General features: G+C 44.5%; 1 protein-coding gene across 1 annotated transcript; it reads left to right on the top strand.

Annotated features, from left to right (window-relative positions):
• Positions 1 to 406: 406 nt before the first annotated feature.
• Positions 407 to 14,462, top strand: LOC101994891 (proteinase-activated receptor 1-like). The gene is made up of 2 exons (XM_005361532.2): positions 407 to 473; positions 13,450 to 14,462. Exon 2 carries the CDS (start codon positions 13,473 to 13,475, stop codon positions 14,460 to 14,462), a length of 990 nt encoding a protein of 329 aa, XP_005361589.1. The 5' UTR covers positions 407 to 473; positions 13,450 to 13,472.
• Positions 14,463 to 15,398: the final 936 nt, after the last annotated feature.

The following is a 15,398-nucleotide window of genomic DNA, read 5'->3' as shown; positions in this document are numbered from 1 at the left end:
TTGTAACAACTGAGCCTTAAAATCACCAGGTCCAGTGGCTTGAATGTCCCCTGCAATAGTGTGGGGAAGTCATTTCAGCTTCCCCTGGAGACACATTTCTTACTCATCTCTATGTACCATGGAGCTGGTCTGGTGCTGGAAAGGGCACAGAGGCCATGTGCCTTGCCAGAGATGGAGGAGCAGTTCATGTTCCTCCACTTCCTCAGACAGAAGGTGCTGAACTTTCTTTGAGGAAGTGGCCAGAGCAGAGCTGTCCCTGGCTTTCTCAGAAGCCTTGACTCATAGAGTGTGACACCGACTGAAGACACTGGGGAAGTGGCCCTCAAATCTGATGGCTCAGGGAACTTGGTTCCAACGGCTAGGCGCCGGCCATTGCAGATTCTTCCTAGGACTCGCTGCTGTTTCTAACGTCTCTTCCTGGAAAGCACAACTCACTGCTGGTTGGACGCATAGAAAGGCTCTCTGGTGGTGAGGTAAGGTGCAGGGGTCTCATGGCTGGCCAGGCACAGGAAGGCTCGTTCTGATTTCTACTTGAAGCGGAGTCTCAGCTCTGCAGAGCTGACCAGACCCTTCTGGAGTTGCTCACTACAAAGGACTTGCATTTTAGTGTCATTTGGAGGGCTATAGTTCCTAAGGAGTCGAGCAGTTAAGGCACTCTGCTGTCGGTAGGAGAATCCATGCAGAGGGGAGGAGCCAGAAGGTCGAAGGACCATGTTCATGTTTCCTGTTAATGGATCCACCACCCTAGAGTAGAAATGGCGCCGGAGTGAAGGCCTGGTCTGCCTTGTTGGATGTTGTATTCACAGCATCTAAAATAGCCAAAATGTCCAGTGGTGGTAGCTCAGGCCTCTAAAACCAACACTCAGGAGGCAAAAGCAGGCAGATCTCTGAGTTCCAGTTCAAAGCCATTCTGGTCTACAGAATGAGTTTCAGGGCAGCCAGAGCTACAGAGAGAAACTCTGTCTTGAAACCAAACCAAACCAAACAGCCAAAAGTATTCATATACATGATAAGCAGGCCAGCTGGCTGAGTAGACAAATTTGTAATTTTTCAAGGGTCCTGTCGTGTGGGAATTCTTTAAAAATCTTTAAAAACTAATTCTTATATTTACTTATCTATTGATTGTGTGTGTGTGTGTGCATGCGTGCCATGGTGTTTGTGAGTCAGTTCCCTCTTTCTAGCATGTGAATCTGGATGTCAGGTTTGGCAGCAAACACCTTTACCTACTGAGCCATCTTACCATCCTTTTTTGTTGTTTTATTTATCTGAGACAAAGTCTCAGGTTGGCCTTGAGTTTACTGTGTAGCTAAGGATGACTTTGAACTCTCAATCCTCCTGCCTCCACCTCCAGGGTACTGGGATTGTAGGCATGGTCCTTTGAGGCTGCTGTTCTTGGCTTGCAGATGGCTACCTTCTTCCAACCCCTTCCTATGGTTATTACTCTCAATGTGGGTACTCCAGGAGTCTCTCTAGTTACTTGTTCTAGAAAGAATCAAAGACTCCAGCAAGATTGAACCAGGTACTGGAGGTGCTCACTAGACGACAAATCTCTTTCCATTTATGTCACCTCTCTCTCCTGACAGAGGGATGGGAATTCCACTAGGGTCAGTCTCTGCAGTCACTCGGGAAGAACAGATGATAGGGTGTGAGGAGAGCCCTTGGTATCTGTTCAACAGCAGTCACCAGTGACTTGGGGCACCAGGTTCTAGAGTGTGGGCCCTGGAGTTGGACAGCCACCTGCAAACTCGAGAATCACGATCAGGACCTGATTATCCCCAGCCTGCATTCCTTCCTCCCTCCTTCTCTCCCTTCCTTTTCTTTTCTGGAGAAAAAAAAAGTGAGACAGGACAGAACCGACTTTATAGGTTGTTGCGCATGTGTTGGGGATCTCAGCACTTCCTGAAGCTGCCTTACAGGAAGCCGTGGCTGGGCTGGCATCTGCTACAGTGTTTTGTACATGTCACTGCCCTTCTTTTGCTTCCTTCCAGACTAGTCTTTGCCCTGAGTTTTGTCTGAAGTCAGGTGTCTGCTGGGGCCTAGTGTCTGCTCAGAGGTCAGAGGAGTGGGAAATGCTCTCAGCCCATGCTCAGGGCCTTATGTGGACACCAAGACAGCGGTTGCCCTCTGTGGAAGGGCCTGTGTCATCTGCTCCCGTTTCCCTGCGTTTCCCTGGTATACCCCCCTGCTCCTGCATCCTGCCTGTGGCATGGATTTCTTTATCCATCCCTTAGTTGATGGACAAGGAGGTTGAGGGTGCTGGTGGCTCTGTACCAGGACAGGTGCTCTGAGTCATTTCTCTAGGATGTTGGTTATAGGGGTTCATGCTCCTTTTTCATCCAGTGTCTTCTTAACTTGGTTGTTTTGAATCATGCTACAATAAACTCGGGCGCAGATATTTCTGCAGTATGCTGAGATTAGGGGCCATTATTTGGAGATGCATTTACTTAGTTAAAAACATTTTTTTTTTTTTGGAGACAGAGTTTCATGTAACCTAGGTTGACTTCCAACTTGCTGTACAGCTGAGGACAATCTTGAACATAAGATCTTCCTGCCTCCATCTTCCAGGTGCTGGGGTTAGAAGCATGTGTTGCCACACTTGGTTTTATATAGCACAGAGGATAGAGCCCGGGACTTTGTGCCTACTGCGCAAGTGCTCTACCGACTGAGCTACATACTCGGTCTTTCAGTTCTTTGTACAGACTGGACAGACATCTCTGGCCAGATGTCTGACGGGAGATTTGCAAAAGAGTGGCCGGTCCTGACTTTGTCAGGGAATTTGTAGACAGAATTCAGAATTCACTGAAGTCTTTGGGCCCCAAAGTCTTATTTCAAAACTGACCCTTTAGGCTGGAAGGAAGCAGGTATTTCCTTATTTTAAATTTTCAGAAAAAGGACAAGGCCCTAAGAACTGCCACTGAATAGGTTAGTAGATGAAGCAGATTATTTGGGCCAGATGGCCAGAGTTATTGATATGCAAATGTACCTCTGAGAAGGAATGCAAATGGGGTGGGGGAGTAGGAGGGAGTCTCTGGACACGTGGTTCTAAAGAAATTGTTGATCTTCCTGGGGTCTCGTAATAAGGGCGAGAAAACTTTCCTTCCTTTATTCTGCAGATTTCCAGCTCCAGTCACACAAAGTAACTAAGCCACTTGCTCTGGTGGCGGTGTCCACGCAGCAAGCCTGCACTTGGGTGGGTTGCCGCCTGTCTGCAGGCCGGTGCACGTCAAACCGCTCTCGGCAGGAGGGTGGAGGCATCTCACCTGGGCTCCACCTCACACAGGCACTCTTCTTAATTTTACTCCTAACCGTTCCCTTCTGGCTTACAAAATGGCTTTTACCCTGGGATGCTGGCTCATTATCTTCTGAATTTGAGGCGTGGCTCTCCCTCGGCAGGGGCTGTTAACTTGCTGGGGATCTGCCTTGCTCTTCTCGTCCTGCCTGCAGCCCAGCCCTGCTTCACTCTGGATACAATCCTTGAAAGGCTTGATTCAAGTCTCCCTTCTCCAGGAAGACTTCCCTCACTACAGCCAACCAGGGCAGTGGCTTTGATTTCTGTACAACCTTTCCCTGGTTTTCTTACTGGTTTAGTAAAGGAGTAAAGCTATACGTGATGTTGTTGGTGCCTCATTCGATTAAACTGGAATTCGCATCATTCACTGAACAATAAGTCTTTGTTAGCTAGCGACTGTTTTACCATCTGTCCCCACACTGTTTAGGATTAGGTATTGTCTGTGTCAGTGCCCAGTAAAGGCCAGTTGAGAACAATGATAAAACAGTGTGTCACGCTGATTCATGTGCTAAACCTATCAGACTAGTGGAGAAACTGCAGTTCCCAGAAGCTATTTTGGATTGGGGGGGGGGGCAGCTCAGCCTTGATGGCAGCTGCAACTGCTTTGATTTGGGAGGGGCGGTCAAGAACAGTTTTTAGAATTTCATTCTACGGATTGCGCAGTGACAGGGCTTGGAGTCCTGCAACACTGTTGGCTAAAGCCCCATCATGACAGACTGTGTGGCTTATGTGTAATGGGGCAGTTTTGTGCCTGACATGGGATACCTCAGGCAGGTACAGGGAGGCCTGCTGAATAGGACAGAGGAAACCAGCAGGGATGACTGGGATTCTGGGCAAAATGAAGGGTAGCAAGCAGGATCAAATACCAGAGATAAGTAGCTCATCAATGGGGTAACCCTGGCCATGGTGAGCCCAGGTATGTATGTGTGCGCATGCGTGTGTGCCTGTGTGCGTGCATGCATGTGTTTTGCCCAAATCCGAGAAGTTCCCCAAAAGCCAACAAGGAGACCGAGTCCCATATGTAAAAGCAAAGAGCCTTTATTTTAAGCAAGTTTGCAAACTCAGTCTCTCCGCATGTCCAATGTACTGGAATAAATGGAGAGCCTCAAGCTCAGTCAGAGTTGAGTGTTTATAGTAGTAAAGGTGGGGGTGAGGAGTTTCTGAGGTTCAAGACCCCTGATTGGCTGACATTTGTCTAGGGGCATCCTGGTGAGTGTGTGCTGGCAGCAGTGATTGTGTATCTATAGCAGTTGGAACGTTAGGCAGTTCCTTTGGATGGTCTGTTCTTGGGTGGTGCTCAGGTAATCTCATTTTGTGGTTCTTCCTGCAACCAGGTATTGCTTCAGGGTAAACTACTGAGATTCAGACCTCTATTTAAACTTATTGATGGCTGAGACCTACTTTGACAGGTGATAATGGCTGGAAGTAAGGAACTTCCTTTGGGTGCTCTATTTATATTTAGCTTATATGACTGGCTCTTACATTTCCCCCTTCACAAGCACCAATAACAGGACCCAATCTTGGGTCCTGCTTGCCCCTGGTTTTAAGGAGGTATGGAATTACTTAAATTAACAAATCCATTAATTGACAACTCTGGACCTAGTTTTAGTATATCATCAAGCACTATAGGTAGTTATCTTGTCCCCCATGTCAGGGAGTTACCCCTTGTCTCAGCCTTTCAACCTATTTTGGGCAGGGAGCATGGGACGGTGTGTTTCTTTCTGCAGCTACTTCAAGTTGACATTGGGGTGTTGTTATCCAGGTCCAATTAGGTTGAAAGGCTAGCCAAAGGTAAGGAGGAAATTTAGGCAGTGGGGCACTCATCAGACTCTGTTGAAGGAACAGGGAGCGTTCATATCAGCTGGATTGGTCCACATCAACTTTCAGGAAGTTCAGGGCTCACCGTAATTCAGAGCAGGTTGCAGTCAGCAACTGATGCTTAGATACGTCTGCCAGTCAAGTGGAAGCCTATTGAGATAAGTTTAAACTAGAAACAGAAGTTAAAATTTAGAAAAAGAGCAGATATCAGGTGTCTGTAAACAGAAGGAATAGACTCATACCTTTGAGTCCTAGCAAAAACTACAGATTTTGGTTAGAAGCATGTATATTTTTCTGCTGTCCAGAGAAATGTATGGTAGCTTTAGAATGGGCTAACAAGTTGGCTATCGTTTTGTGGAAGAATCTAGATACCTTTTGTTGTTAAACTGATACTATAACTGCCCTAGCCATTAATACTATCAGAGATCTCAGAAGGATAAATAAGGTATATCTGAGTACAGACCAAATCTATTAAAAATGACATAGACCAGAGTCCATATACAGTTAGTCATACCCAGGTCTCCATAGCATTGGAGGCAGAAATATCCAGAACAGCAGTCTTACTGTCTAAGCCAGACCCTAAGGTGATTTTTTTTTTCCTGCGGAAGAGGGACATGGAAAAGACTGACCTTATTTTGTCTAGGCAAAGGTGGTGCTGTTTGTCCACAGTCTGGACTGGGTCCTGGCAGCAAAGGTGTTGCACTGGGACATCTTGTACAGTAGTCAGCGTCGTCGTAATCCAGGTGGAGACATCATGGTGTCTCATAATCTTCTATGGAGACCTTGGGTTACTGCTAGGATCTCAGAGTCTCTGTCTAATATAATAAGTTTTTAAATCATTATTTTAAATGACATATTCGGCAGATCTCTGAAGTATGAGGGGCTGCCTAGGTATGCCTGATTAGACAAATTTTGTTTCCTCATTCTTTGTTTTAAGTTTGACTTTGAAAACATATACAGGAACTAAATAAGGCTTATTCCTGTAACTAATCATATCAGTACTTTAAAGATGATTGACTAACTTGCATTTCCTAACAGTCTATAATAATTTAGCAGCTTTTACAAGACTAGAACTCCACACTCTGTAATGATTTTGAATTAAAACTAATAAAGAAACTGAATTAGTCATTCTGAGGGTATGACTATAAACACAGAACAAATTTATATCTAGCTGTTAATGTTGTCTCCTGTAAAGGCAAGGAACAGGTCCCAGGGTGAAATGGGAACAGGAGGGAATCTAAGAGCTAGCATTGCCCTAGGGCAAAATGAGACTCAGGCCTACCTTCCAGCTGATCTATAGAACCCATCTTGGCAGGTGTGTACCAAGTTGCCCTGGGAAAGCTGCCCTGAGTCCTACATTTTTCCCCCTTCACAAGTACCGATGACAGAACTCAATCATGGGTCCTATCTGTCCAGGGGCTCAAGGGAGTGATACTGGAACCTCAATACCATCAGTCGAACAGTATTAATCTGTTCTCGAACAAAAGCCATCACTCTGTTGATAAGAAGCAAGATCATTTGGACCTGTTAGAGCTGGAAGCAAGGTCGTTAACCAAAGAGACCAGCTGAGCAAGTTTTCATCCAGCTTTCATGTGAGCATTCTGTTCTCTATCATTAACAAGGCCATTGAATTTCTAATTACCCCAGAGTGATTGACATAGAAACAACATTCTTTCCCCAGAAGAGGAGGTCCAAATCTCTTAGTATCGATACAAAAATTTATGACTCAGTTTATCCAAATAGCTTAAACCCACAAAGTTAGCAAAGATAAGGAGACTAAACACACATTTTAAAGTATGAGTAGACCATGAACAAGAAAAAATATTTTTAAACCATTAGTTAATATTTTTAATGCTTTTACCTTTTAATATAGTTTTCCATGTTACATTGATCCTCCCATTACAGAATTTCTCCCATTGTTATTTTACAACTGCAGTTTTGCCTATGTTGTGAATCTCAATTCATATATCTGACATGCAGGTGGTCCTAGACTACCCTTATACAACAACCTCCAAAAGATTGAGATTCAGACTTGGATGCTGTTCCAAGCGCTCTATCAAACTGCTTAGGTCATTGTCTTCTGCATCACAAGAAATGAACATTTCCATTTCTGGTTAGATTTTGGTGCTTATGGCTCTGACCATAATTTTTAGCCTTTTATTTTAAGTTCAAATATTAACAATATAAAACATAATATAAAACATTTTATAGTACCGATGCCTCACAGCTTTATAAATTTATTTATTTTTTTCCCTAAAAAATTAAAATCTCTTAAATATCTTCCTGCAATATCAAACATATTAAAAATAAAGTACTTCTTTGGTCCCACCCTTGACAGCACATCCATAGCCTGTCTTTAGATCTCAGCCTGCTCCATTTCACTGTAGCTGGTACTTCTGGTGACTATCACCTGGCACTGGCATTTCTAAAATATTAAGGTCCATTGTTGCAACAGCACATTCTTTGGTACTCTAGTCCTGCCATACATTTGTAAACCTTAGCTGTTTTTTCACCTGGGTGACTCTTAAATTAATAAAGTCTCGCTGGCAAAGCAAGGTACATTTGAGTATAAAAACATTGAGGTGCAGCTTTAATACTTTAAATTATATATATGTAAAGCCTTTTTAGAACGGGACATGAGTCATTATGTAAAAATCTATCTCAATCCAAACTATCTTGGAGATTGGTTAGGCCCACTCCACGTGGTCACCTTTAATCAAGATGGTGAAATCCTGTGGCATCCATTTTCTTTAACTGTAGAAAAATGACAACCAAAAATTTAAAATGGAATTATGTCTTATGGTTTCTTTAAAATTACCCATGCATAGATTTTAAGTAAATAAAACATGGGTCTAACAAAGGAAGAGCCATAATTCAATTCTAGAGCCAGCTTTTCAATTAAAAAACAGCATATAGCAGTCTTAACATTATCTATACCAAAAAGTCATCTGAATTTCTGCTAACCCAAATTTAGTAATAAGAGCTCAATGATAAATTTTTTGAAGTCAGGCCTGTAAATGTGGCCACAGCAATGATGGGTGGCAGAGACAGCAAAAATAGCCAGACCATTTCTGTCTCAGCTCTATGCTTGCGAGAAAACTTACATAGACAACTTCTCACCAAAACAAGCATATTCAGTATTTGCATGTATGAGAAGCCACAGCAAACATAGTTTATATCCCCTTTGACCTTTTATAGCTTTCTATATACCTTTAATTTATTTTTTTCTCTCTTTATTTTTTTAGTCTCCTGCTTTTTCCCTCATTTTCCAGACAACATACCAAAATTTTCTCATTTTTCAAACAACATAAAGACTCTTACCAAAGTCTTTCTTGTGGTTTCCCTCAGTGGTGTATGATATATTGTATGGCTACAATATTTTAAACAAGAACAGAAACATGCATATTCTATAACAAAAAACCTTTAAATTTACATCACATAAAATTCTGTACCAGAGTGAAACCTTTGAGACCAACAGTAGTTTTTTTTTCTATACATTAAGCAGTAATAAGTTGTAACCAGCCCCTCTAAATGATGACAGATATTTATAACACATTGGATCTGAATGATCAAGGCAGCTCTGGTGGAGGGAAGTCTGGCTACAGTGTCACAGCATGGCCATTTCAGCAACACCTATAGCCAGAGTCCTTGGCCTACAGAGCCAAACCTTAGTCAGGTTTGACCAGAAGTTGAGGCACGCAGCCCCCAGGGCAGGCGGAGGGAACTCATCCACCAGCATGGGAGGAGGCAAGGTGATATTCAACATGGGGGAAAAGACTGTTAACCTCTCTAAGCCATAGCAATTAATCCCAGATTCTCTCTGTTCAGTGTTTGAAATCCTATTGGGGTACATCCACCTCCTACAACTGTGGCTGGCAGCCTTGCTACATTGCAATAACAAGGCTGCATAGCCCAGCCACCCATCCACACAAGCACACTGTCCCGCAGCCTTGTGCTTGGGGCCAAGGCTGACTCCTTTTCATGAAATATTGAAGGCAGCGAGGAAAATATACCCCTATGCTTATGGCCCTGTCTCTAAAGTCCTGTAAGTGATCACAATATCAAAGTCAAAAAAGTCATGATTTGAGTCTGTCCCATATCGTCAGTGTCAGTCTAAGTCAGGACAAAAACACAACAACACACAGGACTATGGCGCCAAACCAAACTAAAGACGACAGCCTCAAAGTGTTTTGAGGGTATGACCCACCCCTCTATTGAACTGAGACCACTATCTGCCTGTCTCTCAACAGAACTGAGACCGCTGCCCACATGTCTCTATACAGAACTGAGACCCCTATCTGTGTGTGATGGAGGAAGGTCATTGGTAATAAACAAACCGCCTTGGCCCATTTTGATAGGCCATCCCTTAGGTGGGTGGAGTAGGCAGAACAGAATGCTGGGAGGAAGAGGAAGTGAGCTCAGACTCGATAACTCTCTACTCTGGGGCAGACGCCTCAGACATATGCTATGCTCCCCTCTCCAGGGCAGACGCGATAGCTCTGCTCTCTGGGGCAGACAAAATGAACTCCGACCCAGAATGGACGTAGGCTAGAATCCTCCCAGTAAGCGCACCTTGGGGTGCTACACACATTATTAGAAATGGGCTAGTCCAGGTGCGAGAGTTAGCCTAGAAGAGGCTAGATATAATGGGCCAAGCAGTGTTTAAAAGAATACAGTTTGTGTGTTGTTATTTCGGAGCATAAGCTAGCCAAGTGGCCAGGAGCAGGGGTGCTGGGGACGCAGCCCCGCTGCTCCTATTACAACATGTGTGTCTCTCAACAAACTGAGACCGCTACCCAGATGTCTCTCTACAGAATTGAGACTGCTACCGGCGTGTCTCACCAGAGGGAACCACCCTTTGCAGAAGGGCCCTGGGGATGTCTCCTCCAGGCACCCTGCCTGTGATCTTTTAGCGTGTCTGCTTAGATCGCTACAGGCTCTTAAGTTTCCTGGGCCAGCTCACAGAAAGACATGAGACATGAAACAAAACACAGAAAACTTACCAGCCTGTTGAAGGCTTTATGGGTGGTAGTCCCAGTGGGCTTGGGGGATCTGGTACAAGTCCCCAAATGTTATACCCAAATTGACAAAGTCTCCCAAAAGCCGACAAGGAGACTGAGTTCTGTATGTAAAAGCAAAGAGCCTTTATTTTAAGCAAGTTTGCAAACTCGGTCTCTCTGCATGTCCAATGTATTGGAATAAATGGAGAGCCTCAAGCTCAGTCAGAGTTGAGTATTTATAGTAGTAAAGGTGAGGAGTTTCTGAGGTTCATGACCCGTGATTGGCTGACATTTGTCTAGGGGCATCCTGGTGAGTGTGTGCTGGTAGGTGATCCTATCTACAGCATTAGATCAGGCATTTTCTTTGGATGGTCTCTTCTGGGTGGTGCTCAGCTAATCTCAGTTTGTGGTTCTTCCTGTAACCAGGTAAACTTCAGGGTAAACTGAGATTCAGACCTCCATTTAAACTTATTGATGGCTGAGTCCTACTCTGTCAGGTGATAATGGTTGGAAGTAAAGAACTTCCTTTGGGTGCTCTGTTCATATTTAGCTTATCATGACTGGCTCCTACGTGTGTGTGTGTATACACATGTATTGTTGGGAGGTTCTAGTTAACAAGAAGTCCTTGACCACTGTCTATTCGGCCAACAGTAGCCTAGCCTCCTTGTATGTGGGACTCAGAGTCTAGTTGCAGGGTATGAGAGAGAGAGAACTTGGTAGAAGAGAGCTGGTTCTATACTAGACAGATGGGGTGTTAGCAGTGAGGCAAGCCTGGCCCCGCCCCTTGAGGCCCTGACAGAACGGTCACTCCTGCATCATGCCTGTGTGCACCGCAGATAGTACCCTGTCCCTTTAAAAGGCAAAACTCTGCCTATCTCTATTCTTCTTCTTCCTCTTCCTCTTTCTCTTGCTTTCCCTCCAGCCCTCCCTCTCTCTCTTCTCTCTTCTGCTGCTCCTGCTCCCAGAGGCTGGTCTCTTCCCTCCTGTTTCCCCTTCTCTCAATAAACTGCCCACTTAACCCCTGACTGCATGGTGTGTCTGTCTCTCACCTGCCAAGGTCCCTCATGGGCAGAATCATCACATGAGGTTCTGTTCAGGTCAGCAAGGGACAGTGAAATCATACAACAGGTTCTGGGGTAGAGGTGGGATTGATGCTGTGGGCCCAGGCTCAGAGTTGCTCCTTAAAGATATGAGTGAGGTTGACTCCATAGAGCAGTGGTTCTCAGCCTCCCCAATGCTGTGGCTCTTTAACACAGCTCCTCATGTTGTAGTGACCCCCAACCATAAAATCATTTCATTGCTTTCTTTCTTTCTTTCTTTCTTTCTTTCTTTCTTTCTTTCTTTCTTTCTTTCTTTCTTCCTTTCTTTCTTTCTTTCTTTGTCTCTTATGTATACAGTATTCTGCCTGCATGTGTCCCTGCAGGCCAGAAGATGGCACCAGACAGATGATTGTGAGCCACCACATGGTTGCTGGGAATTGAACTCAGGACTTCTGGAAGAGCACTCAGTGCTCTTAACCTCTGAGTCATCCCTCCAGCCATGTGTTCCTATTTCATAAAACTGTAGTTTTGCTACTGTTATGAATCATAATAGAGATATTATCTGATATGTGACCTCCCCCAAAGGGGTCACAACCCACAAGTTGAGAACCATTGTCACAATGCTGTTAGCGGCATAAAGGTTATGGGTTTTGTTCATGTGATTCTTCCAGTCATGGGTGCAGTGGTTTCCAAAGAACAATTATGGTGTGTGTGTGAGTGTGTGTGTGTGTGTGTGTGTGTGAGAGAGAGAGAGAGGGACAGAAACAGAGACAGAGACAGAGATATCGATCTTTGGGAATAGAGAATTAAGAAGGAAGTCCTATGTTTATTTATTTACTTAAGACAAAATCTTACTGTGTAGCTCAGGCAGGCCTTTGAATCACTACACCCAACCTAATACTGAGGGACTCTGGATTAGGATTTTTTTTCTTTTTCTTTTCCTTCCTTCCTTTCTTTTTCTTTTCTTTTCTTTTCTTTTCTTTCCTTTCCTTTCCTTTTTTTTTTCTTTTTTCTTGAGACATGGTCTTACTATGTATCCTGGCTGGCCTGGAACTTACTGTGTAGACCTGGCTGACCCGAACTCACAAGGTCTGTCTCTGACTCCCAAGTGTGGGCATTAAAGGCATGTGCCACAATACCCAGTCTTTGAGTAGGACAGTGGCTTTTAACCTTCCTTACATTTTGACCCTTTAATACAGTTCTTCATATTATGGTGACCTCCAATCATAAAATTTTTCTTTGCTGCTTCATAACTATAATTTTGCTACTGTTATGAATCATAATGTAAATATATGTGATTTCTGGTGGTCTTGGGTGACTTTTTAAGGGGCTAAGTATGACCCACAGGTTGAGAACCATTGCTCTACACCTTCCTTCTCCCCACCCCCTCTCTCTGCTTTGTCTCTCCCTTCATTCTTCCTTCCAGAGTCTCATATATTCCAGTTTTGCCTCAGACTTACTGTGTAGCCAAGCCAAGGATGACCTTAGACTTTGGATTGCCGTGTCCAGGGTGTGATTACAGGCATGTGTTACCATATCTGCTTTAGTTGGTGCTGGGATCAAGCCCAGGACTTTGGGCATGGAAGGTAAGCCCTCTATTAGCCATGATGATTCCCCAGCACCAAACCTCTGTCTCACAGGTTCTGTCATCTCCCAATAGGACCATCTTTGGGTCTAAAGTTTTAGCACATGGGCCTCTGGGGGACTCTCAAGCCTATAGCTTTCCTAAGCTTCATTTTCTCATTGGTAAAAAGTGTACAATAAAACCATCGTGTGAGACATGAGACACATGCAGGGGAACTGAGGAGAGATAATACTATGAGAATAGTTGGTTTTCTAAAGAGTACCCATGACCACCTGCGACTGTAGTCCACCTCTGTTAGTCTCCTCCTCTTGTCTTAGGGACCTAAAGGAGCGAAGGCCCTGGGCTAATGACTTGCCCATCCTCCTCCTTAGATCTTTGCATGTATTATCTCAACACATGCTTAGCAAAAAGTCATTTGGCTTTATGGTCCTGATGGAAAAGGACACACAGGCATTAGCTTGGCTCTTGACCCAAACTCGAGCCTTTGAATACTCAGGATATACCATCCAGCCTTCTTTCCTATGACTTACCCAGATGGCTCTTCCGTAAGTAAAGGAAGCCCTGCACGATTTCTCCAGCTTCCTCGAGCCCCATCAATATTATCTAAAATCATCATCCCCTTGAAGAAAGTACCATGTAGTCCTTGTACAAACTGGAGCTGGAAAGCACGCAAGGAGTTTCAGGCTGAGACACCCATTTCTGTCTTCTCTCTTCCAGGAGCCAAGTCAGCCCTGAAGACCATGAACTTATCCATTGAGCACTGCAACATATCTGACTGGTTGAGACTGGAGGCCACGGTGAAGGCCTCTGTGTATGTGGTGGCTTTCTCCATTGCCACATCCATTACCGTTGTCATTATCGCAATAGTGTCACAGGATCTGCAGCTGAGGAAAGAGGTCCGACTGGTCCTTCTCTGTCATCACCTGCTGTGCATCTCTTCCTACTGTGGCCTGGGGGTTGTCTTCCAAGGAATGCGGGCCTTGCTGGCCAACAGCCCCCTGCTGCTGTGCTGGCTGGTATTTGGGGCACAGCTATGTGTGGGAGAAGGGATCCTCCTTACTCTGGCCTTGATGGCACTCAACACTTACCTGGCCATTTGTTATCCCCTGAACTCTCCATCCTTTGTAGAATCTGCTAAGTACAGGATTCTGACTGGGACCTGGACCGCTGTTCTACTCAAGAATGTTGGCTTATTCCTCCTAGAGGCCACTAGCCCTCCTCCAGCCTCTGTTTTCCAGTCTGCCCCTCTCTGTCCTGTCATCTTGAACGGTACGCCTGCCAGAGTCATCGGCATGCTTTTCCTTGCTCTTCCTTTATGTGTCATCCTTGTGTGTTACTGTCTGATATACCGAGAAGGGAAGCGGGCTGGCCATTTTAATAGATCAAACATCAGGGCCAGGAGAACTGTCCTCGTTCATCTACTGCAGATAAGCTTACACGTCATCCCCACACTCATAGTCATAGTTTTGGGAAAGCGGTGTGGGGTGTTTTTCTTTACTCTAAATCTGGTGCTTTTTGGTGTGTTTGCATTTGCACAGTGTTTCAACCCTCTGGTGTACGGGCTATGCAGCAGAGACCTGCAGAGAAAACTGTACTCTTGGCTGCACTGTCAGAAGAACCAGCAGGGGGCTGGCTTAAACAAAGATTTAGCTCTTCCTAGTAACTCCAGACTTAATAGGGGTGTGAGGGCTGAGGACTTGCCTTGCATTCAGCCCCAAACTGTGCTTTGATTTTGAAAGCAGTGAGACTTCTCCACTGCACCTAGGTGAGGTCAGCTAGTGCCTTTGACGCTGAGCCCAGATGAGCACTTTCTGATGAGTCTGAATATGACAGCTGAAAGGGCCGAATCTAGGAGTCACATGATAATGGAGTCACTGGAAAGGCTGGGACAAACAGAAGTCAGGGTCCCGCAGACTGGTGTCATGTCAAGGTAGGCGAAGAGCCCAAAAGCCGTATGGGCACTCACATCTTGACAACTTAGTTCTGTCAGTAGAAAGAGCAACAAGATGGCTTCTACCCACATAGTCTCCTGTAAATGGTGGTACCTAATTGGTTATAGAGACCCTAAAAGCAAGGGAGTCTGGGAAATGTAGTTTCTAGTTTTACTGATTTGGCAGTAAGAGAAGTTACCTCCCAAGGAGTGAGAACTGAGTGAGCCAACTTATGGGCCCCTCTCTTACTACATTTAGTTTTAATTACATATTATAATGATAACAGAAACAAACAAAAGACACTATTGGGCATTACGTTTCTCCCACTATACAAGCCATTTTATACTCTGTCAGATTCTGACAATAATTTGTAATGTAGACATAATTACTCTTGATTTACAAATGAGAACAATGGAGTTTGAGGAAAGATTTACCTAAGCCTCAGAAGTTCTAAATCTTGCATTTTACATAACATTTTCTGCATTTGTTTGGTACAGGGTAATCATTTTTCTTAAAAAAATTAAAAATATTTAGTGTGTGCCGGGGGGGGGGGTCAAGGACAACTGTTAGAGCTTGGTTCTCTCTTCCACTTTTACATAGGTTCCTTTATGTGGTCATCAGGTTTTCGAGGTAAATACTTTACCTGCTGAGCTACCTTCCCAACCCAACTTTTTCATTTTTGAGAGCCCAAACCAATTGCTTGAGAAAGCCAGGCCTTGACTCTCCACTTTGCTT

The sequence above is a fragment of the Microtus ochrogaster genome, linkage group LG4 (assembly GCF_000317375.1).
Source record: "Microtus ochrogaster isolate Prairie Vole_2 linkage group LG4, MicOch1.0, whole genome shotgun sequence".
Lineage (NCBI taxonomy): Eukaryota > Metazoa > Chordata > Mammalia > Rodentia > Cricetidae > Microtus > Microtus ochrogaster.
Note: the sequence above shows the minus strand (reverse complement) of the source record. Positions and strands in the feature narration are given on the sequence as shown.

Coding starts and splice junctions, on each gene's coding strand:
- LOC101994891 (XM_005361532.2), top strand. CDS start 13,473: ATGAACTTATCCATTGAGCACTGCAACATATCTGACTGGTTGAGACTG.